Raw genomic sequence first — 26,508 nt, forward strand, 5'->3', positions numbered from 1 at the left:
TCCAGCTCCCTCCACTCTCCTGGTAACATTCCCTCGTCTGTCATTCAGACAGTCGTCGTCTTTAAGGGATGCATTTCAGCCTTTCTATACTCACGCTTTTCTCCCACGTAACCCTGTGAGTTTCATCCTTCCTCATAGGCTGTTTTTGCTCAGAGGTATACAAACCATCTGTGCCTCTAATACAATGTTCTTAAATAGCCTCCAGGCAGATCTCTATGGTTTTTAAGTACTTCTCTTTGCCCTTCAGCCTGCTGTTAACCATTTTCCTCATAGTTTTATAATCTGCCCTTTTAAAGTTCGTTGTTAGTGTGCTGTCCCTAAGGGAACAACTCTTTCATGATATCAAAACTAAAAGTGTGCAGTGATCACTGTTATCCTACAGAGGCTTGACAACACCTTCCTCTAATAACTTCTGCCTCTTACAAGGTAGCTCCCACTTGCCCACGGCCTCAACTAATCAGGCATGGCACTGAGGACTGCCACCAGAGTCAAGGAAGAGGAATCCTTTGCCATATGGATTGGAATGGCACCAAAGCCACTTCTGATAAGAGGGAAAGAACTGCTTTACCAGCTGTTGCTTTACCTTCAACAGAAAATACACTAACAGTGAGGTAAATAACAGTAAAATTCAATCTTGTGTCATTTTCCTGGCTGGTCCCATTAATTTTCCCCAGGAGGAAGTTACTTCCCAGAGGCTGCCTCTGAGACTTTATAGGTTCTTGATATCTTGAGGAAGTCTACAGGAGGTTGCAGTCACATATAACCCTGTGGTGTGTCTCCCCTGGTTTTAATGGCTGTCTTTGTGACTGCTGCCTGTGAAATGCTCTCAAGTGGGGCAGAAGGGAAGGTCTACAACATGAAAAATCTCTTTGCAGATTGGTACCTTGCTCGAGGAATGGGAATAAGGGGATGATACTGAAGAGGCAGCTGATACACAAGCCCTTCTGTTTGCTGAATGCACAAAGGATTGATTTATGGCATCTTGCCACAGGACAGGCCTATAGGTTATTAACCAGCCTCAATGGACAAACACTTGCTGAGGCTGCACATCATACCTCTTGTGCTGCACAAAAGGTAATGACTCATCTGCAGGCAAGCCTGATGTCCTTGAGAAGGCAGTTGGCTCTGCACAGCCAAGTGAAGCATTACTTAGTTAATACACTACAGCATAAGGGAGACAATCAGCTGAAACGATGACATTGCTGCTTCCTGCTTCATTTTAAATCTGCAGCTTCCTAACAGGATTATATACTGAAGCACTGTAAAAAAGGACATTAAGTCCTGTGATGAAACTTAAAAATGTGTAATTAAAACCGCTAAATACAGGCTTCTTGTGCTCAGTCTCTGCAAAACACAGCCTTTGATCCTCCAAATGATATTTCTGGGAAAAGTGCTGGACAAAAAAACTATCAGAATATAATTCTGACTCATCCCTTCCTCTTTAGGCCAATGAGATGAACTTTTTCAGTACAACAAATTTGTTTTCATTTCAGAAATACATTCAAAGGTATGAACTCCTGGACACCTGCCCACACGTGCATTTTCTTGTTTATTCTATCCATCAAGAATGCAGCATTCTTGATGATTCACCTTGATTCCTATCATTTAGAGAAAAATCCTGGTTCTTCAAAAGAAATTCAGGTGACAGAGCATCTCCCCTCTCCTGCTGACATCCAAGCACCTTTGCAGTGTAAAAAGCCTCCATTATAAGCATCTGCTGCTGCAATGCTACTACAGTTCACCAGATTTGTTGCACCTCACTGCTTAGCTAATACCATCAATAAATGTTTTAGTTTTAATGAACTGGGAAATTTCAAGGATTTTATTAATAGAAACAGTACAAGATTCCCATATGAGGTAATAGGCCACATCTGACCAAGATTCCTGTATTGGATAACAAGCCTCAGCTATTCTCACCTTGCTCCTCCAGCACTGCTCTCACATTTAACTCGGCAAACTCCATGAGACAATAAAGGCATAAACATTCTCTACTACAGGAAGGGAAAGGGACAGGGAAGAGGGCAAACAAGAGCAAGAGAAAAAGAAAACCCAGGAAAATTGTCCTTTCATGTCCTAGCCTCATGTTCCATGTACCTAGCTTTGGCTTCCCCTTTATAAGAAAGTTGTGATTATTATTTTCCCATGGCCCATTAGGAGAGGTGATTGCTTAAGAGTTTCACATTTCTTTCCTAAATGAACAAGTGATTCTTCTCTTTAACCACAGGTTTCATGGGAGTTGATAGTGTGTGTGATTTTCCTGGTGTGTCACGGTAAAAACACTGAATTTTCACATGACTACCTGATTAAAATGCTTTTGTGCATCACTCACATCTCTTAATAAATCTATTCAATTAGTTATTGTTGGGTGAACTCGGAGTGAAATACAATGAATACAAAGGTCTCCTGGTCAGAGCACTACAAATCAGAATAAAGGAAAGAAACTGGGTTTCCGTATCCACCTTTCTTTCCCCTGCTGTGTTGCCTAAACAACAACATACCTTTTAATTTATTATTTCCAAGCAAACTCAATCCATTTATTTGCATTCCAGACATCTGTCATGAGGTTGTAGAGCAAGAAGCATGATTAACCAGAACTACCACACTCAATAAGTAAAAGTACTGCACTCAATACTTTAAGGTAACCCTCCATTTACTGGACTTCAGTCTCCCAAGTCTTTCACTAAAAATGGTAAATTTTTGTCCATTTTGTTTAAATGCAATTACTGTCCAGAACCAAACAATATCTCAATCTTATTTTGAACAGGCCAGATCAACTGCATATTTGTGAGGTATTCTCTAATTTTAAGGTAAAACCAAATGCCCTCTGGTCCTTGGCAAGCATTTATCTCGATAGTCTAAACTGCCTCCTAAATTGCCCCACAGCTCAAGTTATGAGCTTCCACGGTGTGCAAGAAAAATGTATGCAAATACATTTCTGTACTGACAAACAGAACCAGAAAAGTTTAAGTAAGCAGACAATGGTTAATTCATTCTTTCAGATGAGTCTCAGCAAGTCAGAGTATTTACTCCATTGTTGACATATGCCCAAATATTCCTTTTGTATGCTGGAATGCTACAAGATTACTCATGGGCAGGAATGTATGTATTGGTATATATTTTTCATGGATTCAAACAAGTTTTAAGTATACAAAATAGATGGAAATATTAATTCCTGGGAACCTTTGGTTCTATACTTTTTTCTTTAAATTTCTTTTTATTTTATATGTAGAGAATACAAATTATGTATTTACAAATGTAGCCTGTCCTCATGGGAAAAATCAGGTTGTCACACAGCACCTCTCTCACAATTCTAATATGAAAGCAGTGCAGCAAGAATTTTATATCCATTTATAGGTCTGCTTTCAATTTTCTGAAAGGACAACAGATAGATTTTTTCAAAATCAGGGTAACATACTCACACAAACAGTGCAAAACAGTGTGCAGACTTGCATCTGATGTTATGCTGCAGGAAGCTGGTGTGTAGGGGGACAGGCAGCAGGTACAGGAGGCTCCAATATCAAGAGGCAAAAAAAAAAAATCTCATTTTATGTACTGAAATTTTTATTAAAATATCTTTGGACCACTTAAAAGAAAGTATAATTTATTGTTTACCAGATGAAGAAACTAAAGCCAGCTGTTTCACACAGCAACTTGAAATTTGCTCCTTGATGAAGCTTTACAGGCCAAATAATTTCAAATGTCCTGTCACACAGCAGAACTGGTTTCATATGGTTACAGAACACACCATACATCCAAATAATTTCAGTCACAAGTGACATTCTTACCACCTTTTTCTCCCAAATCCCATCAGCTCTCAGTGTCATTTCTGTCCTGTCACAGAAAGATGCTGAAATGGACACTTCCTTTCTATGCTCCCCTTTGTTTTGGTCTCTGGGCCAGGGAGGACGTTCTCTACAGACCTTTTTTCCTTTCTTTTTCATTGCTGCCACCCAGGATGGCCAGCCGTGGCACAATGGGATAAATGGAACAGCCCCTGCTCCATACAGTCACTCCAGCCCCCCAGCAGCGCTCAGTTGCAGTGGGAGGGCGTGGAACCCGAGCTGCCCCAGGCATCTGCATGTCATCTTCTGCTGAGGAAGAGACCAAGTTCCAGCCACTGACCAGTTCCAGCTGCCACTGTTGATGGAGCTACTGCAGCTGCCAGGAGAGAGATCCTCTCCAGTGATGTGGAGCAAGCAGATCAGCAGCATTTGACTGGTTTTGGAATCCAGGTTTCTTTTTGTTTTGTCCTTCTTCCTTGTTGGTTGTTGTTTGCAGAAGAGAGACTTTCATAATCACAGAGTTTCAGATGCTGTGGTGTTTTTTTTTTCCTTTGTTCTCTCTCCAACACATGGTCAGGAGAAGGGGCTTCTCCACCAGCTTGTCTTTGTCCCCTGAACCACATGGTCTTCTATGGAGACCAACATTTCTGGGGAGGGGTTTCTCTGCCATCTTGTCTTCTGTGTTCCCAAGCAGTCCATGGGATTCAGCACCTTTGTATCTAGTGATGATTACTGTTATCCTGCCTGTTGCTGTTTCATTTTTTAGTAAACTTTTATTTTTTCACTTAAATGTTCTTGCTTTCATCTCTGCTAATCGGTGAAAGGGAAGCAGTTAAAACTAAAAGGGGCAGTAACTCATTTCAGTGTCTGCCCCAGAAACTGTCTTAAAACATCTTAAACCAAGACACACACAGCTATAGTGTTCCTTGGCTTAAATTCCCTGTTTACAACTTTGCCCCTACTTGAAGAATACTAAATTAATGCTTTTTCACAGCTTAAAGATGAAATACAGTTTTTAAACAAGCTGAGATCCCAAATAATTATGAACACGTAAGTAGTTAACTGGAACAAATATACTTAAAAAAAAAACCCAAAACACCATCAAATCACTGAGCCCATCAGTGTCAAAACCAAAGTGCACAATCTCCAATAGTTTAGGCTTCTTTTGCATTAGTTGATACCATCAACTAGAATCAAAATCTTTATACCTTGCTGTTACAATCAATTCAAATGAATTTGATGTTTCTTAAATTGCATTCACTAAAGACAGGATCATGACTACATGAATTTAGCAAATGCAGCCTCATTTACTGCAAGGCTCTGCAAAAGCTAATCTTGCAAATCACAAATGCAAAGGCTTTGCAAACTTTTGTTAAGCTGTGAGACAGAAAGTCTCTGTTTCACAGCAATGAAGTGTCTCTCTTTTGAATGTCAATAATAACAGGTAAAAACCACAATTGTCAACTAAGGCTATTCAATATAGAGGAAATACATTTTAGTAATGGAGGGCATTTTAAAATTGATTGAAAATTTGTAAGCTGAATATATACAGGTATCATTTGCTACTCATTTGTGAACTCAAATAGCTTTTACATACGTGGTTAAATTCTCTTTTAAAATTAAGACATGCCATACAGTTCCAACTAACTGCAGACTTAGCTCATGCTAATTCTATACATTATTTCTCTAGTTGGACTATAACAAAGTAAAAGACTCGGACACCATGCTTCAATTCCTATGAAAGCCCTCAATGTTATCCAGGTCTCTAGACGAGCAAGCATAAAAAACTACAATCCCTAATCATCATTTTCCTCATCATCAAATGAGAGAAGACTGCTGTTTTTTACTTGCTTAGCTGTACTCTGAGAAGTAGTTGCTTCCCTCTTAGTTTTCTTTGCTTCTTTCATCTTCTTACTTGAACTTACATTGAAGTCCAAACACTTCTCTGATGAACGTTTGGCTGGTTTCCTGAACATAATTTTTCCATCAGCAGGTTCTGGTTCATCATCTGTAATAAAGAGAGCAAAGTCAGAGCTCATCTGCATATGTTCACAAACACATACAGACATTGAACCAAAATCAGTAAGGCCTGTGAGAGAATACAACCATCATGAAAATGTACTTTTTGACAATAAACTCTGTATCAATGAATGTCCTTCATCTACACACAACTGCTCCATGTCAGCCAGCCCTTGAAGACAATCCTCCTGCAGTTCCCATTGGAAATGGGGTCTCACTAACCAGAGCTCTAACTTAGAAGAGATTGTGAGCAGTAGAGCTTTTCCCTCACATTCCATTCACATCCACTTACCAAAATGGAGAGGACAACTTCATAGGATCCTCTTACTCTGCTTCAGTATTTGTAAAACTCGTGACAAAAAATGCACTTATTTCAGAATTATGGCATCTCTTTAAATAACAAAATGACACATATACAAGAAAAATTTTTTTTCCCCTAATATATTCTGTCCTGCTGAGACAGCTGAAAAGATCACGTGGTAATAAACATCCCCTTTATTATTGTAATGGATGAAAGTTTCAGGGTTTCTTTGTATCTGCAAAATCACCCAACTATTCCAACTGACTAATTTTGCACTAGTGCATGCAGAGGAGCAGAAAACAATCTTGAAATTAGAAGCCCCTTCCATGATTATCAGGCAGAGTGGGAAAGCTACTGCATAAGTAACAGCATCAGGGCAGTATTTCTGGAAGATAAAGTGTAGTAAAGTCGTGAATCAGACAAAAAGGTTCACGCTGCAGTAGTTTGCAATTTTTATAATGTATATGTGACAGAATGTTAAGGAGCCATAGGTTCTGTGCAAGATATTTTTCCTAAATTACTTTTGTGAAATTCATTACTCAACGGAAATGTGTTTGACAAGATTATGTGCTATTTAATTAAAACCAATAAATAACTTTTCTCTTTAGCACAAATTCTTTCCTCGGTATATCAGCACTATGGCAGAAGACTTAACATTTCAGTGTTATCTACACAGCACTGACTGAAACTCTCTTCAGTGCATTCTCAAAACAATGCAACTAATAAATCTGGTATCTTAAGGGTTGTGTGGTACAAATGAAGACATCAACTTCAGGGGGAAATTTCACTAAGAATGCCTTAAGTTTCAGAGACCCTCTTAAAGAAGAAACCTAGCTTGAAAAACTAGGCACCAATTCTGCCAATGGCTTCTATGGAATGCGTATTTCCAAAAGGTGCACATGGTGACGAGCTGGAGCACAAGTCCTGAGGGACATGGGGTTGTCCAGCCTGGAGAAAAGGAGCGCCGGGGAGACCTCATCTCTCTCTGCAACTGCCTAAAAGGAGATTGTAGTGAGGTAGGCATCAGTCTCTTCTCCCAAGAAACAAGCAATAGGACAAGAAATGGACACATGGGGAAGTTTAGAGTGCATACCAAGAAAAATTTCATCACTGTGAGAGTGGTCAAGCACTAGAACAAGTTGTCCAGGCAAGTAGTGGAAACACCATCCCTTGCAGTGTTCAGAAAACACAAGGCACTTGGGGACACAGTTTAGTGGCAGCAAAGCAGTGCAAGCTTAATAAGTGGGGCTCCATGGATCATAGAGGTCTTTTCCAAACCAAACATTTCCTTGATTCTACAGTAGTTTATGAGAAAATGATAATATGCAGAAAATAACTGACCAGGTTTGGGAAAAAATACTTCCTTCTTGGCACATTAGAAAAGCATTACAGTTACAAGGAATTAGCAGCAATAATAAACTGTAGATATGAAAAGCATAGTTCTCCATGGATCCATTGTGAACTCTGCACAGACAGCTTAAGTGTTTAGATGCTGTACATGTGATACAGAAGTTTAGGAAGTGCCTACAGTAAATTTTGGGAGGGAAATAGAACTGCTGAAAGCATATCACACCTAATGAATCAGAATACACTATGCATCCTTTTTCTCAGAAACTAGGCCTCCATTTTTGGGGTAAGAAGTTTTAGAGCAAATTATTCCCCTTGCATAACATTGTTGCATAACTACAATGTTTATTTGGATATAGAGATCTTTTAATTTAACAAGATTTTAATTTAACAAGATCTGAGGCACAATCTAAGCCAAATTCTGAAAAAAACCCAAAATCTATCTATAAGGAGAACTCCCTTTATGTACAGACACAACTGCCTATGTGCTGTATACAATACCCATACAGCTGTGGAAATGACACAACCAGCTACTGGATAAGCACAAGGAGCAAAAAAATCAACTGGATACTCTTTAACAAATGGATTACTGCATTTTCTTAGAGTGGTAAATTTAAAACCTAACCCCTAAAAATATAGTTCAAAGCATATCAATAAAAGAAAACAAACAGCTACCTGGCTGTAATCCATGGAAAAAAAGATGACAGAAATTTTAATTTTACTCACAACTGGCCTGCTACCCACATTGTGAACTGCACAAAACAATTTCATTTTGCAAACCAGATGGAGAAACTGATAAGTATCTTTGCAATATGAATTTAAACATGTAATAAGCTAAGGGCACAAACAGCAAAGTTCAAAAATTCCACCAAAATGGCAACTGGTTCAGCTCTGACCTCCAGGGCTACAATACTATTCACAGGTCATTCTGTATCAAAGGAAATTATTTTAGCTCTTGTCCTGGTTAAACACTGTCAAAATTTCATGATATGCTCAAGGACATTCCTTTCAGCAGGAAGCCCAGGCTAGCTTCAGAGTCTGTGTTGGCAGTGCTTGACAAAGAATGAAGCAGATAAGGAAACACAGTAGGCCTAGCCTGCTGTGGGAGAGTGAGGACAGACTAGGCTTTTTGAAAAAAAATTTGATGAGGCAGTTCAAGGAATTTGTGTTGATGTGTTAAGATTGTCTTTTTCAGCTGGTAAAATTACTTCACTTTATCCTGTGTAATTTCACCAGGTTCTTATGTGTCAGCTATCTTTTTTGCTTGCATCAAAGACCTACAAAAAACTGACTTGCATTAAGCAATGCAAAAAAAAAAACAAAAAAAAACTAAAGAAACAATCTCAGGGTTGGTAGTTTTTAAAACAGAGTCCTAATAAAAGACTCTGTTAGTATTATGAAAGTGGGATTTCTGGTAAGCACATTGAAACACACTAAGTAAAATACATAAAAGCACTACAGGAGAAATAATAAAATCCACTTCTCAAAAATTAGTCAAAAACTACACTAGCAGTTCAAATTCCCACCGTTCTTAGTCATTGCTGCTTTTTACTTGGATCACAAACCACTGGTTGACCAACATGAGCACAGTCAGATGTTGAGCTGAAAGCTTACTTCACAAGTGACATTAATTTAAGAAACTACAAAATCAGAAATTTCTTCTTTTCTTTTAATTTCAAGGTATATATTAAAATAAAAGTAGAAATGAGAGCCTAAAAATGAAATATTGCTCTTCAGTTTAGAGGGTTTTTTCATTTAGTAGTCATTTGTGTAGTTATCAGCACCACTTTTCAGCAGTTTCTGTCCACATATGTCAATGAGGCAACAACAGGAAACACAAGTGCCACTGAACTGTCAGGAGCAACAGGAGGAACAGTGGAACCCATACACGTCTGTTCAAAGATAGGAGGTTAGGAAAAGAATTACAATAACCTGCCAAATTTCCTAATGGTTTCTAAGGTTAGAAGTTCAGGTCAGCCGTTTCAGATGCTCCTTCCAATGCTTTCTGGCCATCCACTCTCTATCCATGCCTTTGGAAGCATTTACTCCAGGAATTCAGCACACTGGTGGTTTGAAGATAAGAAGGTCACTCTTGCTCCATAGTCAATTTCAATTGTTTGTGAGAACACTTGGGAAAGTTTTCCTTACTTAAATACTGCAACGTTAGCTTTGATTTTATATACTAATTCACACATATGTAAAATATTTCAAATTTCAGAAAGCAGCATTACCTCTGTGAGATGTATCTGATATATCAGCTGCTTAAATCAGAACAGCCTGTGCTTATTCAGGAAGGGCTCCAATAGCCAAGACAGCAAGGACTGTATTCTCCTTGCCTCTTTGCTCTACTGTCCCTCCCCAGAACCCAGCATATAGAATGAAATAAGAAAAACATTATAAGGCTTTGAACAAAAAAGGATACCTTTTGCCAAATTTGGTCATCTGCATATGTCAAAGTGTCCCAGAGGCCATATAAAGTAGAAAAGCAGTAGAAAAAAAATCAATTTTATAGACTGTAACGAATGCTGAGATAAACTATCTTGCAGTAATTCACGTCTTTTCTTTTGTGCAAATTTAATTTTTCATAAGACCATTTTTCTTTGTCTCTGAACCAACAGGAACAATTTTTAAAATGATGCATAAAACATTAAGCTAAATCACTGCTGATAAACAAACTACTTCTTTTTAAAAAGCCTCTAAGTCTCTGCTCCATGGAGAAAAATACTTCAATATAGAAGGGTGTTTTCTCACATAAGAAAGGTTTGGTCCTAAATAAAAAAGATCCCTGTGACTCTACTTGCAAAAGCCAACAGAAAAGCTAGGATTTGCTCTGCCTTAGGAAGAAACTAAGTGCAGCTAGGAATTAATCAGCTGGTTTAACCAAATTAATGCAAAAATTAATGCAAAAATGTATGCAAAAATGTTACTCATCTATAAAAGAAAATGCAAGTCATAGGAACATCTGGTATCTAAAATTAAAAATAAACAAAACCAAAACGAACAAAAGCTGTAGCCATGCCAAAATGATTATAGAAGAAAACAAAGGAGAAAGTACGTAAATGAGATATGGAAAATTCTGGGGTAATATCACAATCCTAAACCTGAAGATAAGGTCCTTCAAATGAAGACAATCACTACAACATAAGAGAAAACATGGAAGAACCTCAAAACTGAGTACTTCTCAAGTTTTGAAAAACTGTATCCACAACAGATAGTAGCACATTTCTTAGGATGTATCAAAGTGCCTCAGCATTGATGCATGCTGGAAAGATTATCAGATGGGAAATTTACTTTCTTATTACCTTTTTAGCTTCACGTAATTTCACTAATGATCTGATTTGGGACTATATAAGGTCGAGTAGCTATTAAATTAATTTGACTTTCAACTCTGGGATTAAAATCAAGGCAACATGAAATGCAACCAAGTCATGCAGCACCAAATTTTCTTTGTAATTCCCATTTTCAGAATTAACAGCCAAAAAATAAAAGAAATTCTCATGTTACTCAATACTCTCTTTATTAGACTGGAAGTAAACAGCTGTCTAAACACCTGCCTCAGACTAGAAATCAAAATTTAAATCTAGAGGTCAGACTGACAGTGCAAAAATGGTCCAAAACGCAAAAAAGCCTTCAGCAAGTTGTAGCATAGTCAGACTCACCTCCCTTCCTTGGAAATTTCACACTGGGTTCTCTCCATAGCAGAGGAACACACTAGTGCTTGCCCTGTTTATTCCCATAAGCCATAAAAAGGAAAAGAGCATGAAGACCTCATATTAACTGCAAAGGCAGATGAATGAACAGTAACACAATAATGCAGAACAGAGGGCAGCAGTCCCCAACACTCCTGCTACCTACTTCTGTGGATTTTTTCCTCCAAATGCAGGCTATTACTGAAGGACTGAAGGGGTAATAAGCAGAGGTGACAAAGTCCTACAGGGACTCAATGCTGCCATCCTCACTACATACAATTATGTCTTGGGAATGTCTTTTTCCACCAAGTAAGTTCAGTCACTCTATTCAAATACACTTCCATTTCACACTGTGTATTCAGCTTGGTAGCTCTTTTGGACTTTTTTCACAGCATGGACTCCACCTCAATAGATTCTCATGGACAACTACTTCTTTTTGCCTGGCCTTACAAAATCATTTTTCCTCCTACTGTGATCACTCAAAGTTCAAGTTGCTTGTATGAAAAGGAAGCCAGTGCTCAGAAAGAACCATGGTATTTCTTTCCAATAAGTTGAAACGTCTCCCAATACTAGGAGGGTGAAACAAATTTTGTGATGACTTTAGAAACTGTGACACCAAGCATCTCTATCCATTACACTTCAATAACAAGACACCAGGAAATAAGCCCAAAGCTGAGCATATACCCTCAGAGGAGTTCAAGTCACATCCCTGCTTAGACCTAACAAATACATATCTACCTGCAGAAAATAGGATGTAGTTTATTTAGTTTCAAGCGAACCTATGTTATTAAAAATTAAGATTTCTCATCAATCTGTTTTTCAAAAAATATAAGATTCTCAACATATTTCTCCCACTTTTGCTACTGACTTCTCCATTTATACCATTTGAATTTCAACACATACACAGAGACAGCATGAACCTGAATTTTCAAATCCATATGGCAGACAAAGAGACAAGCTAAGGATGCCACATTGACAGTCATGTGCTAGGCCTCACAGTGCGCTCTAAATTCAATTGGCAGCTTTTGTAAATAGCCATAATGGCTAACCACAGAAGATGTCCAGTTTCTATGATTCACCTTTCTATTTTATACTTGTGCAGTTCCAACTCCTATATTCTTAATTGTAAAGACATTTCCACTAGAGACAACAGTAGCTATATTCAATTTGTCAGGTCTTCTGTCAGCAAAAGATAAAACTCCATTTCATCACACCCTGTGTGATGATTGAAGCTTCTGGACGCCCAAAGCACTTACGTCTACCATATCTGAATGATGAATACTGAGAGAAATTCTTAACATAACTGTATCCATCAGTTTCTCATCTTTATTGTAAAACTTCAGCAGCTCCTCCCACACCTCTTCCATCTTTCCATTCTGGGTAATTCTTTGTGGAAGTGTCCTAGGGTGACTTTATGATGTTTGTATCCCCAGTCCTCTGCTCTGTTTATGCTGGGTATTATAATCTGTACCTTCAAAGCTGGTTCTGAGACCGAAGGCAAGGAGAAGAAGAAGAAAAAGGAGTTTGTTATCAGAAATCACACTCCTCTTCCACCTGCTGCCCTGGATTGCTTTGTCTGGGCACAGATGGAGCAGAGCAGAGCCCTCCTTTGCTTTTTACTTAGTTTAGCTAGCTGAGGCAGGGAAGTTTTCCCTGAACTGTCTTTTTTTTCCCTTTCCTTGGAACCATTTGAACCTGCTCTGGACTGGGACCTGGGGAGCACCGAGAGCTCACACTCTGTGGCCAGCCAGAGCCTCCTCTGGGCAGCAGCCTTTCCCAGCACCGGAGGCATTGATAACAGAGTGACCACACCAGGAGAGACATTCTGGATTGCCATCTCCTCAGAGCAACGAATGAGTTTTGTCATCTAGTGTTGTTCATTTTTTGCGCTGGGGAGTGCTTTGCCTGTTTAAATAGTTTTTTTTCCACTTCTCTCCAAGGAAATTTTTCCCGAACCAGTTGCAGAGAGGGGCCACGTGAGTTCACTTTCTGGGGGGGGGGAGGTCCTTTTGGAGGTTGTCTCCCAAGTTTGCCCTAAACTAGAACATAGAGAAACATTTTTTTCCTGGACCTTGCTGGTTTTTGGCACTATTTTATCATCTGTTTATCTTGCTTAATATATTTGCAAGTCACAACACATACTGGGGCTGATTTTAAGCAAGTAATCACATGGACAAGTCAGGTAAGTGAACATATTCCCAAGCCACACGTCTGCAATTCCTTCCACCAAAGCACAGACCTGAATCCCTCTGCCCTGACACTCTCTTTCATGAACTCATACAATTACCTTTTAAACATCCACTCCACTGTCAAGTTCAGCTGAACTAGTCAATGAGTTAAAAAATTATCACAGGTGATGTCAAAAGACTGTGCACTGGAATAACACAACAAAAAAATTCATTTACAAAAATACAAAAAAAAATTAATTTAAGGGCACATTTAGAGGGAGGATGGTGCACAATCAAGAATTTAAGGGCACATTTAGAGGGAGGATGGTGCACAATCAAGAAGCACAGAACTACATCATTATAAAACACCAGACAGCCTGAATATGCACTTAACAACTTGAGATTAGGAACCAGAAATGCAAATTATTTAGGTGAAAAATTCAGAACTAATCAAAGGTAGTATTAAGCATTAGAAAGCTGAGCAAGTATCAGACCCGCTTTTGTGGATTATCTCTTTGACTACACAAAGCAAGAAATTAGTAGTTTGAAATTCACCTGATTCTTTTGACTTTAAAGCCTCTTTGATTTGCTGTTTAATTTTCATTGCTTCTTCTGCAGTCAAGTCCCCTTTTTTCAGTGTCACCACTTGAGGCTGCTCATCTTCCTTGTCACTGCCATTGTCGCTGTCATCATCGGCAAGTGGAAGCTGCTCTCTCTGGACAAGAGAGAAATAAAAGCCATTCTGATCGTCACTCCAGTTGTGGGCCAATACTCCTTGGTTTCACTTTTGCAGAAGGGTTATTGAGGAGACTTGGCACAGCTGTCAGTGCCAGGCCCTCCCAACACATGTTGTCCAAAGGACATTCCAATTCTATCCCTGAGACATGGCTTCCCATTGAAAACATTAGCATGGGAGGATGGGCTTATTCAGTTAGAAACCAGAAGGAACATGGAAAGCACAAAATTAATTCCTTTTCTTCACCATCTTGACTGTGCAGCACTATCTGCTATGCAACACTAAGAAAAGCTTTAAATGCAAGGGTCCAAACTTGAGCCTTCTATGCTGTACTCAAAGCAGCACAAAGGGAAATGTAGGTCCATGGTGGCTGGGTTATTAACCTGACTAAACAAACCACTGTAAGCAGCACTGACACAAGCCCATACTCCTGTTTCTGCTCTCTCAAACTTGTGCACTGGAACAGAATAATCAAGACAGGTAATTTTTTATTTTTTTTTTAAAAATCCTTCTGGTATGGAAACCTCAGTGAAGCAACCTGAAGTTTGGCAATATTAAAGGACCTCAAAACTTTATATTGTAAGGAAAAGTATAAACAGTATTACTGTAATCTACTGAGTATGCATATATATAAATATAAAACGGTAAGTTCATTTCTTAAGGTATCCTGTAAAATCCTATTTAGAGGGAAACACATGCAAAACCACATTGGAAGCAGAAAAAAAACTGTACCTCAGGAAAGGCTGCCTTTTAACCTCCTGCCTTTCCAGCCATCACAACACAGTTCATGACACAGACCTACAGCAAGACGTTTTAGGTTGGGAGGGACCTTAAAGGTCATCCAGCTCCAACCCCCTCGCCGTGGACAAGGGCACCTCCCACTAGGCCAGGCTGCTCAGAGTACCATCCAACCCGGCCTTGAACAATTCCAGAGACGGGGCATTCCCCATGTCCTTAGGCAACCTGTCCACCACCCTCAAACTCAAGAATCTTTTTCCATATACCGAACCTAAATTCCTCCTCCACCAGTTCGAACTCATGTTAACTCCCTTACTATAATTTGTTTCACCCTACTTTTAGAACATTTTTTTCCACACCGCCCCCCGCTTTTTACAGCCCAGCTCAAGCTCGGACATCACCGCTGTTCCCCGGTGCCCCCAGAGCCCACGGAGAGGCTGAAGCGGCTGCTCCGCAAGGCCGCCACAGCGGCCTCGCAGTTCTTCTCATCCGCCAACACAGAAGCAAAACCAAGTCACACACACGATTTCAGTCAGTTTTAAGAGAGTAACTACGGCTCCCCCTTGCATTACAAATGCTGCTTCCCCATCGCGGCTCCCCCTTGCATTACAAATGCTGCTTCCCCACGGCCCACTACCCGAGAAGGCAGCGGGCGGGGATGGGCGGGCATCAAGGCTCGGGAAGCGCGCGCTGCCCCCTCCCACCCGCGGGCCAGGGCGTTACCTTGGTGTCCACCGTGGGGCCCTCGCGATACCCGACCCGCTGCTTGAAGCGGCTGAGGAAGGCGGGCTCGGCCGGCCGCACGTAGGAGACCTGGTTCCTCTTGCTCATGGCCGCCGCCGCCGCTGCCGCCGCCGCCGCCGCGCGCGCGCTTCCGGGCGGGCGGCGTCGCGCGCTCTCCGTTCCGGAGCTCCCAGCCAATGGCGGGGCCCGCGCGCGCCGGGCGAAATGGCGGCGCCGGCGCTGGCCTCGGGCAGGGGGCGGGGCCGCGCCGCTGAGCGCCAAATTCGAAGGTGCCGCCATTTTGGGGTGGCGGGCGGGCGGGCGGGAGTCGCTGGGGTTGGAGTGATCATGGCTCCTGGCGAGAGAGGTGAGTGGGAACGGCCGGGAAGGGGCTTGGGGACGTGCCCGCGGTTCGGGGAGCAGGGGGGGTGACTGGGGGACTGCGGGACGGCTCTGCCCGGGAGAGCCGCGCTGTCCCGTGCCCTGGAGAGGCATCACCCGCGTGGGAGAGCCAGTGGGGCCGGGCGCGGAGGGGCTCGGTGCCCTGGGGATGGGTGCTCCAGGGGGTTCCATCCTGCCGTGCCCGCGGGCAGAGCGCTGCCCCGGTGGTGTCGGGGTACCTGGAAGTCGGCCCTTTCCCAGAATTACAGAATAAGCTGGGTCCGAAGAGACTCGGGATCGTCGAGTCCAACTCCTGGCCCTGCACAGCACCATCCCCAACAATCACACCCTGTGCCCGAGAGCATTGTCCAAACGCTTCTTGAGCTCTGTCAGGCTCGGTGCTGTACCCACTTCCCTGGGGGGCCTGTTCCAGTGCCCAGCCACCCTCTGGGGAAGAGCCTTTTTCTAATAACCAGCCCAAACCTCCCTTGACACAATTTCAGGCTATTCCCAGGGTTGTGCAAGTACCTATCGGTCTGATTTCCTTGATAACTTGTGCAATTGAAGAATAAATTACTTAATTAGAAGCTAAAATATTTCTCAGATGTTGAGTAATTCAAAACAGCACGTAAAAAGCTCATGCAGCAGCAGGATATTTAGGTAGTATGAACGTCAAAGAGAAGGTAGGCATCTTTGCACATCATTGTTCATTCTGCTATTAAAGGTGATCCTCTTACAAAAAAAAACCTGTGTGCTTATAGAGATTTCATAAATACTTTGTTATTAGAATATTTTGAGGCATTGTCTTTCATTGTTATTTTGCTTATTTTCTAAACACAATTTTGTTCGTTTTGTTAGTTAATGTTTTGACTATATTATGTACTTTGATGTCAGATTAAGTAAAAAATAAGTCACTTTATCTAGCTGTGGGGTAATATGTGCTGTCTCCTTGAAATCTGAAGCTGTGCAAAATGAGCCTCGCTCACAGAATCAGTGAGGTTGGAAAAGACCTCTGAGATCACGGAGTCCAACCTATGACTGACCAACACCTTGTCAGCCAGGCCATGGCACTGAGTGCCATTCAAGACACCTCCAGGCATGGTGACTCCAGTACCTCCCTGGCCAGCCCATTCCAAAGTCTAATCAGCCTTTCAGTGAACACATTCCTCCTGATGTCCAACCTGAACCTCCTCTGGCATAGCTTGAGGCTGTGTCCTTGGTCGTGTCACCTGGGAGAAGAGTCTGACCCCAACCCCCTTCCAGGCAGTTGTAGCGTGTAGATAGATGAAGGTCTGCCAGAGCCTTCTTGCCAGACTAAACAAATGACACATTGATAAGAGTGCACACGTCCACATTAAAGGACTGGAGCTTTCTCTTCCTCTGCAACAAACTGAAATCTTTCTGCTAAAGGAAGATAATTACCAAATATTTTCATGCAGTTTTGTTCATGCACAAAACACGTATTTATAAGGCTCTCTATTTATTTCCCTCTGTACTGCTTACAGTATTTTTTATTTAAGTCAGGAGTTTTGAGCGGTAATTTTGTTTAAATTTTTGTGTCTTTCTTTCTTTTATAGGAGATCTGGGTGACTCTTCAATATCTTTGCTGAACACATCTAGGTAAAATAATATTGGCCAGCTCCCATATATTATTAATCATATTGCACAGAAACAAAACCTAGCATAACTTTGTGAGATAAAGTTTTTTCTTTCAATCTTTACCTGCCTAAGATTGCTGCCTTTCTCTCCTAATAACCATAGAGGCTTAAAAAAAAAAAAGTATTCATAATGAAACTGTTACGCCGACATGTTGGGTTCCTCTTGGAATGCTGCCATGCAATAAATTTTCATTTTTCCACTAATTCTGCAGCTGGACTCTATAGAGTTTATATGAAGAAATATCCCACTAGGAACTTCAGTCTTGTGAGGAAGCCCTAAAACAAAAACCAAAAAGCCCACTTTCCTTTAGTGGAAACCATGCCAAGGCTCAGAATAATGAAAGCACATTTGGCAAATTAATTTGGTGTGTCTTAGGGAAAACCTTATACTGGATTTTTCTCACTTGCTGCCTATGTTCTCAGCCCTTTCCTCTCCACTACCCAACTGCACATTTCATTCATGAAGACCCTTCCCCAGTTTTAAAACTGTTCTTCTCTCTTGTTACCAAAAGTAAAAATAGCAGTTACAACACCCTCCTGCTAAAACTTTTGGAAAAGAAGCGGGAAGTAAAGTAAATCCAAGTTTGCCACCACTTCATGTAAGAATCTAATTCTTTAATATTTTATGGGTGTATTGGTATTTATGGCAGAACTCTTCAGAGCCTTAATGTAAGTCATACTTATCGAAGCTGATAAATGTGATGAAATTGGTTAGGGATGTTTTAGATGCAGGAACTTGCTATGTTGATTTGATTCTTTGATCAATAATTGATTCTTTTTCCCCTTCTTGTGAGCACCAAAGAAAAATGCTAACAACTTTTTTGCTGGACTGTAGCATTATCTGATCCATTGGTCCATTAAAGCTTCCAGGAATAAGAAGGGTATCTCATGTTCGCTGTGCAATGTGTTCTTTTAGAGCTAAAGCTAGGTGCCACAGCAGTGAGTGACATGTAACTGCATGTTCTTTGTTTTTCAAATCTGCCACTTTTTTACCTCTATTGATTTCATCTACAAGTAGTATGATTTTCTGACAGACCTTTGTAAGACTTCATATGCTTCATCTGATTGTTACAATTTAATTTTATCAGGCAGCCGATCAATTTGGCAGCCATCTAATGCATAAACTTTTATTTAGTGTTGAAGGTGATGCTATCAAAGTTTTCGTACGGGTGCGTCCCCCTTCAGAGAGCGCTGCATTAACCGATGGAGAACATGGCCTGTGTTTATCTGTGCTTTCATCAAATACCATCCGCCTGCACTCAAAGCCTGAGCCTAAGATCTTCACTTTTGATTGCGTTGCAAATATGCAAACAACACAGGTAATCATTTCCAGAATCTCATAACTACTGCTATTTTCACCCAAGTTTTGGCAACTACTGTGCAAAGCATTTCTAAAGATGTAGTGCATTAGGTCTAATTTTTTGCAGTGGTCAGACTGGAAATACATTCTTATAGTACAGAATGCTGCACTAAATTTTGCTCTCTTAACAGTTTTGATGTGGCTTTTTTTTTTTAGCTGTTAATTTCTGTAATTGGAGTTTGAATTAAAATTGAAGATTTTGTTTGTAAACATTATGGTAACACCATAGAAAATAAATCTGCCTATTGCGACAAATGTATAAAAATAACTGGCAATCAGTAGCTGATATTAAGATGTGATTTCACAGAATCACAGAATATGTTGAGTTGGAAGGGACTCATCAAGTTCAGCTCCTGGCCCTGCACGTTTGTATTTAAGGAACTTCAGAGTTTATATTCTATTTACTCTATTTCCTTCTTCTACTTTTGCCTTTTAAATGCTCACCTGGGACAAGTAATACTGGAAAGAAAGTCCTTCAATTTAATTTCTATAATATGGTGATTGACATTCTGAACGTAATTTTAATTGTTCTAGGACTCCCAATTCCATTTAAATTCTGTTAAAAAAACAAACAAAACAAAACCTCCCAAAAACCTCACCTGCTCTAGGCTATTATTTGTAGCTAGGCTCTTCTTGCAGATCTAAGAGAAAAATGGTGAAGACAGATGAGACTAAGTTGTGCAGTGGCAAATGTTGAAAGCTAGATTTTATAAGTGTCACAGGCACCTGGCCTACTGATGGTATAAATGGTGTAACATAATCAAAACCACTGGATCAAAATTATTATTATGTATTTGGAAGCTGTTACTATGATGCTGAATTTTATTATGTCTCTTTGAGTTTATCAAGGAATACAATTTTTTCAGAGAGAGTGATTTATGTCACAAAGACTTAGGATGTATCATTTTGCTGTGAGAATTCCAGGGCTCATGGTACATGTCTAACCTTAAGAAATGCATCTATTATATTCTATAAAGTTATGGCATAGGAAACACTGATACAACAGGTTCTTAAACAGGTAGTGCCAAGTGCTTTCTCTTTCCCTTATCCCCAGGAGTCTGTGTTCTCAAGTGTGGCTAAAAACATTGTTGAATCTTGTATGAATGGCTACAATGGAACCATCTTTGCATAGTAAGTGATTTCGTAGCAATTACAGTCATTTCCTAGCAATGGTGACATTTAAGGAGATCGTGCTCATAAGCAGTTGGGGTTTCAAGAGCCAGAGCCTGCCTGATGTACAGTAAACTTTAAAAGTGCTTCCTTACTGCAGCATAGCATAAGCAATGTTCTTGCAGTATTGGATGGTACTCCTTGCCCATCTGTATGTAGGTGTCATGCTTTTAACTTAAGGCTAATAGTGCTGATGTAAACTCATTTCAGTCTTACTATTCTTTACTTAAAAAGTGGGAGCTTCATTGCACTGTTAAAGAGAAAGCTAGTGCTTTTTAGTAAAATGGAATGAAAATTGTTTTAACTTGACATTTGGTCAGCTCAACTCTTCAGTGACTCTTGGCTGCCTGTGGGAAAACTCATGAATGATAATTTTTACTTTTAGAATATTTTTAAGGTAGAAATATATCCATGACTAGTAGTATGAATATAGTTATATTAACTTAATATTTTTTCATTTTGAAAACTGAGGAAGTACTTTGGTTAGAAAATGCTGGCTTAATCAAAACCTTACTGGGGGGTTTTTAATGTAGCACAGCTTTTGCAAAACTATGAAGTCCACTTTGTTACAATATACAAATGTGGAAAAATGAAATTGCCCTGATGTTTCTTTAGCATGATTAATAACTACATTAGAAAAAAAAAACTATAAAAGAAAAAAATACTTTTAAGTCATATATATCCTTATATCTAAATATATCCTGAGTGACATAAAACTCTAAAGATTGACCCAAAAATTAGTTTTATATATATATATTTGAAAACCTTCATTTTAATGCTAACTACCCTTTCCAACAGAAATGAGGAAGGAAATGGTGGGGGGTAGGGGAGACAAAATGGGATTTATCTAATGGGATTTCTTGGTAAAATTTGCTGTTCTGTTTTATACCTTTTTAGCTGACTGATTTCTCAGCTTGTTTCTCTATCCTTGTCTTCAGTTTAGAAAATTGTTTGCTTGTTTTAAGCTTTGACTTCTCCTTAAAAGATTAAGATGAATAAAAATTCAGAATAAAGTTTAATCTCACTTTTTTTCTTTCTTTCTTTTTAGTGGCCAGACTGGGTCAGGAAAAACTTTTACTATGATGGGTAAGAGCATGACAGATTAATCTTTCAGTGTTTCCTTAATTTTTTTTTGTCTTGAGATGTATTCCTCATGTCAATCACTACTCTTGAGTAGTAATTAATTTTTTTAATTAAAAAATCTCTTTAGGACCATCTGATTCTGATAATTTCACTCACAGTCTGAGAGGTGTCATTCCACGGAGCTTTGAATACTTATTTTTTCTAATTGAGCGGGAAAAGGAAAAGGTACATTTACTTTATAATTGCTATTGCAGTAATGTCTCACAGTAAACATTAGCTAGGGTTGGTAAACTGTGTGTGCAGCCATTAAGTTACCAAGATTATTGCCTCAAATGTGCTAATGAGAAATGCTTGCCTCAAGTCCTCTACCTCTATTGTACAGTTTCTTCAGACGCAAGTGTGCTTGTATTTTGAGTCTAGAAATGCATCTAGGTTTCTGGATGTTGGTTGTCACCAGGGCATCAGGAACGTGTAGTGTGCAGAATATATATGCAATCTAATAGCTTTAGATGCATGTGAAAAGAGACTTGCTGCCATACAATGACAGACTGAATAAAACCAATCTGTTTATAGTGTAAATTACTGTGCTTTTCAGGCTGGCAGTGGAAAGAGTTTTCTCTGCAAATGCTCATTTATTGAAATCTACAATGAACAGATATTTGACTTGCTAGATTCTGCTTCAGCTGGACTCTTTCTCAGAGAACACATCAAGAAGGGAGTCTTTGTTGATGGTGCTGTTGAACAGGTGGTGTCATCTGCTGCTGAAGCATACCAGGTATTTTTTGCACTTTTTAATGCTGGACTATTCATCTTAAATCTTACATGGGAAATATTCCTCTTGGATTAAAGCACATTTTTTTACTTTTTTTTTTTTTTTTCTGTAATGCTTTCTCCCCCCACTATCTCCCTACTTCAAAACACAGGGAAAAAAAAGCTGGTTTTAGTCAATGCTTCCTGACTATCCCATATCTGTAAGAAATCAAAAAGGTTTTAGAGTTTGGAATATCTGAATGGCAATTACAGTAATTTTTCCCCAATGCTTGCCCTACACATCTCTGAAATAGCCAAAGAAAACTGCATTTCCTGCTAAGTAGGCTCCATGTGTTCCAGAATTGTCAGGTTTATTTCTCCGTGAATGGTACACATAAAGATAGTACTTGTGTGACTTCAATTTTTTTAAATTATTATTGTGTGTACTGCTAACGTACCCCAGTATGGGGTATGTTATGCTTTCAAACAGCAGTGGCACTTTTGGAGAGAAGAAGTGAATATTTTAACAAGTTCTGCTACTAAGCTTGACTGTAGCTGTATCTTTTTTGCTTTTAAAATACTTATGTTGGAAAACAGTAAAAAAGTCCTTGTCCTTGAGATTTTTAGGAGCTGTTGCATGGAATTGTGCTTATGGCTGCTTATGTCACCTGTATGTGAAGTACAGTCTGACACAGTTGAAATTGTGATGTCTTTTTCATGCTTAGGTATTAACTATGGGCTGGAGAAACCGTCGAGTAGCATCGACCTCCATGAACAGAGAATCCTCCAGATCCCACGCAGTTTTCACTATCACAGTGGAATCCATGGAGAAAAACAACGAGGTTGTTAACATTCGGTCTTCCCTGCTCAACCTGGTTGACTTGGCAGGATCTGAGAGACAGAAAGACACCCATACAGAAGGACTGAGGTTAAAGGTTAGTTCTGTAGTACCTGTGGCATCTTTCTCCTTTCAGATGCAGCGCCCTGTTCCTTCCACCAAATCCATTCACTCTTGTTCCCTCCTCTTTTTTAGGAAGCAGGCAACATCAATCGATCACTAAGCTGCCTGGCCCAAGTAATCACAGCACTTGTTGATGTGGGCAATGGCAAACAGAGACACATTTGCTACCGGGATTCCAAGCTCACTTTTCTGCTACGGGTAATGTATATCCTCTGGATTTATCTGCTACCTGGGATGTAGAAAAATATATCTCATTGGGCTTTTTAACTATTAAAAGCTGAACTCCAGTGCATTAAAGTTGTTTCAATATTGGGCAAGTGGAAAAAAGATTGAAAATTATCTTTTTAGCCTAGACAGATTTCTGATCAATCTATTGCTGTTAACTGAAGACAAATCTATTTATTCTCATAAGCTAGTACTACATACATATTTGGAAGTTTTAATTTTTAAAAAAAGCCACTTTTGCATCCTTGTAATTTGGGAAATAATGTGTATCAAAGTGTAATATTTAGAGATGTGTTGAAACATTTGCTGTGATTTCCAGAATTAGCTTATATGTGCTTAGGTTTGGTCTGGTGTTAAAGATCAGTTAAATTTAGTCTCCTACCTGACAGCTTATAGGCTCTTTTCATGTGCTTTCAAAATGAGGACAAAACAAAGATCTAAGCAGTCAAAGATTTGTTGGATGTCAGCACTCACCAAAATTCTGTGAAGTGTACGTGAATGGCTGCAGTATATTTTTGTATTATAATATAGTATCTGTATTACAACACAGTATTGTGATCACAGCAAAATTTCTCAGTGTTCCATCCCAGTTCTGTGTAGATTGATGAAACTGAGGAATTAGGTTCTTCCAATGCAACCCAAAATACCAAAAAAATGGAAGAGAATAACAACTTTGTGAGCTGTTACTTTAAGTAGTTTTTGTTTTTTTGAGGTGCAGTAGCAAAGAAGCCCAGAAACATGAGCTTCACTGCTACAGAGCAAGAATGCCATCAAGGCTTGTGGACTATTCTGTAGTGGCAGACTTTTAGTCTTTAGATATAAATGCTGCCTTCTCTTGAGATTTGAGAGCTACTTGTTTAACAGCCCAGAAATGCTGTGCATGTAAAAGGGAGATGATCCTTTTATATCCTTGGTCAAGAATCTGTTGGTTTGTGATTTTGTTTGATAGTTGCAAGCAGAAGGAAGATAGGTTGGAACAACGAACTGATGATGTTGAAAGTAGCGTTACCACTAATATGCTAATTACCAAAATTATTTTTGCAGCTGTTTAGAATTTTTTCCTCTCCCTGCTGTTCAGGTGAATAAAGTATCTCTATTTGGGGCTTCAAAACCCAGACCATATTAAGTCTTTATTTAAGGTAACATCCTTTATACCCGCATTTGAAATAAAATTTGAGAAACTTACCTTCTATGTAGATATTTGTTAAACAAAATTATTTCTGCAATTTGTTCCAAATGATACACAGTATCTTTTAGGTGATGGCTTCCTATTGTCACCAAAAACATGCAAATAAAACTTAACTTCCATGTTTTTAAATAGGATTCTCTTGGTGGTAATGCAAAAACGTGTATAATTGCAAATGTTCACCCAGGATCCAAATGTTTTGGTGAAACACTGTCCACTCTTAATTTTGCTCAGAGAGCAAAGTTGATTAAAAACAAGGTAAGAAAGTTACTTAATGTCTTTATTGTAGCAACAGACACTTGTCATTTAACAACATGTCTGCAAGCAAGGTAGCTTCCAGTGCTTTGATTAATTTTACTTAATTTTGCTTATTTGAAAACATTAATTTGCTTTGTGGGATTTTTTTAAGACAAGCTGGTTTTGAAAAGGGCTTGTTTGCTTTTGGTTAGGAATAAAGGACAACAGCTGGACACTAAGTAGTGGCTGCTAACAGCACGTATTCATTGCTTGCTCCCTGAGCACTTCATTAGAAAAGTAAATCTATACCAAAAATGCAAATTGACAAAGAAATGTTCTGATTCAATGTTGTTTCTCTTCACTTGTTCTGTATTAATTCTAGTGACCAAAATGTCATTTTTTATGAGTGAGTATTTAAATGCATGCTGTGATTTAGCTGAAACTCTCTCTGATGTATACTGCTTTGTTGCTGAAACAGGTCCAGACAAAATTCTGCAAAATCATTACATTTTTTAACATCTAATTCCATCTGAAGTGCAACTTGCTGATTTCTCAGTGAATGGAACTTTGCTTTTTTGAGGAATTCTTCCTTTTCTATGATGGAAGGAGTTCTCAGTAATTTTACTGATTTGCATTCTTTGAGTTTTCTCTTTATCATGTAAGATTTTTATTTATACCTTTTCCTAATTTTCTCCTATTTATAAAAGGCTGTAGTAAATGAAGATACACAAGGAAATGTAAACCAGCTGCAAGCTGAGGTCAAGAACTTGAAAGAGCAGCTTGCTAAACTTACTTCAGTGCCATCTGCGTGCAGTATTTCTGTATCACAAGGTAAGAGTTGGAAGTGAGGGAGAACTTGCTACTTCTGTAACCCAGAAGGTTGGGGACCTTCATTAAGTTTGTGAACAATTAATGTCTTTGTAGGGACTGACATACAGGGGTCATATTTTGCTTATGGATCCTATTTCCTTTACTTGTATCTGCTACCTTGCAGAAATTGTTAATGTGGCTTTATTTTCTTCCTCATAAGTTTGGGTACTGGTCTATGACTTTATTATATGGTACCTAGATATTCTTCTACTTCTTAAGATACATTCTGCCTAATCCTTTAAGTAACCAAAAGTTTGCATGTGATTCGTTGTATATTTGTCAGAGGGAAGGCAAAATGTTGCATTCTTTTTAAGCTCGGGGCAGGATTTTCTTCCATTTTTCCCATTTTTTGCCCCTTCCAGAAGAACCTAGGAGGGATGCTTACTTTCAACTGACATTTGATTTCAATATAAGGTGGAATAGAGTTTTTAAGTAATCTTCCATAAGCTTCCCACTAGGCCATTTTATCTGCAATACAAATCTCAGCAGAGCTTCCCAGTATGTTTCTGACTGAAATGCGCTGCTTGATGATGTTTGATTGCAAAGTCTTAAACTTTGTCTTGTAACTCTTACTGTTTTTATGAGTCAACTCTTTCTTGACCTTGCCAAGAAATAGAAGATACAGCAGGAGAAGTTATGACAGAAGTTAGGAAGCCTTGTCTAATGTAAAGCATCTGGGCTTGAGTTTTCCTAAGGAAAAAGTACTTCTGTGTTAGGATACATGTTCAACCAGTAAAAACAAGTCAGAGGTGAGGTAGGACACTAAATCATGGTTCATAAATATATGAATATTGCCAGAGGGCTCAATGTTTAGACCCATGATAGAGTTCTGAGGGAAAACAAGTGATGATGGCTAAACACTCAGGAGGAGTTTTGAGAAGAACCTAATATATCGCAGCTGTGTTCTGTGCAGTTAAATTATGTTTGTAATACTCAATCACAGAAATACAAAATCTGCTTTCTATGTGCTTCAGAAACATGAAGGCATTTTGAAATATATTAAATCACAATCATGTAGCTATCATGCACCTAGATACTATGGTGATTAGTACTCCATAAATAAGTAGACTTGTATTAGAATATTCAGACATGCTATTTTGAATTAATTTCTAAGTGGATTATTA

General features: G+C 39.3%; 2 protein-coding genes across 2 annotated transcripts in view; one reads left to right on the plus strand and one right to left on the minus strand.

Moving 5' to 3' along the window:
* Positions 1–3,543: 3,543 nt before the first annotated feature.
* On the minus strand, positions 3,544–15,665 carry KIAA1143 (KIAA1143 ortholog). The gene is made up of 3 exons (XM_041407918.1): positions 15,504–15,665; positions 13,862–14,021; positions 3,544–5,790 (listed from the first exon to the last, which is right to left on the minus strand). Exons 1-3 carry the CDS (start codon positions 15,609–15,611, stop codon positions 5,579–5,581), a joined length of 480 nt encoding a protein of 159 aa, XP_041263852.1. The 5' UTR covers positions 15,612–15,665; the 3' UTR covers positions 3,544–5,578.
* A 186-nt stretch (positions 15,666–15,851) lies between these two features.
* KIF15 (kinesin family member 15) overlaps positions 15,852–26,508 on the plus strand; it is a 32,608-nt gene continuing 21,951 nt past the window's right edge. The window contains exons 1-11 of the mRNA XM_041407723.1: positions 15,852–15,870; positions 17,465–17,504; positions 18,678–18,861; positions 19,957–20,033; positions 21,121–21,158; positions 21,283–21,380; positions 21,751–21,930; positions 22,631–22,840; positions 22,939–23,064; positions 24,413–24,535; positions 25,222–25,345. Coding sequence (XP_041263657.1) covers positions 15,852–15,870; positions 17,465–17,504; positions 18,678–18,861; positions 19,957–20,033; positions 21,121–21,158; positions 21,283–21,380; positions 21,751–21,930; positions 22,631–22,840; positions 22,939–23,064; positions 24,413–24,535; positions 25,222–25,345 — 1,219 coding nt within the window. The remainder of the gene's footprint in view (positions 15,871–17,464; positions 17,505–18,677; positions 18,862–19,956; positions 20,034–21,120; positions 21,159–21,282; positions 21,381–21,750; positions 21,931–22,630; positions 22,841–22,938; positions 23,065–24,412; positions 24,536–25,221; positions 25,346–26,508) is intronic.

Source organism: Onychostruthus taczanowskii, unplaced genomic scaffold (genome assembly GCF_017590055.1).
Source record: "Onychostruthus taczanowskii isolate IOZ18803 unplaced genomic scaffold, ASM1759005v1 scaffold28, whole genome shotgun sequence".
Taxonomy (NCBI): Eukaryota; Metazoa; Chordata; class Aves; order Passeriformes; family Passeridae; genus Onychostruthus; species Onychostruthus taczanowskii.

Coding starts and splice junctions, on each gene's coding strand:
- KIAA1143 (XM_041407918.1), bottom strand. CDS start 15,611: ATGAGCAAGAGGAACCAGGTCTCCTACGTGCGGCCGGCCGAGCCCGCC. Junction 14,022..15,503: donor GCCCCACGGTGGACACCAAG/GTAACGCCCTGG, acceptor TCTCTTGTCCAG/AGAGAGCAGCTTCCACTTGC. Junction 5,791..13,861: donor TTTAAAGTCAAAAGAATCAG/GTGAATTTCAAA, acceptor TCTTTATTACAG/ATGATGAACCAGAACCTGCT.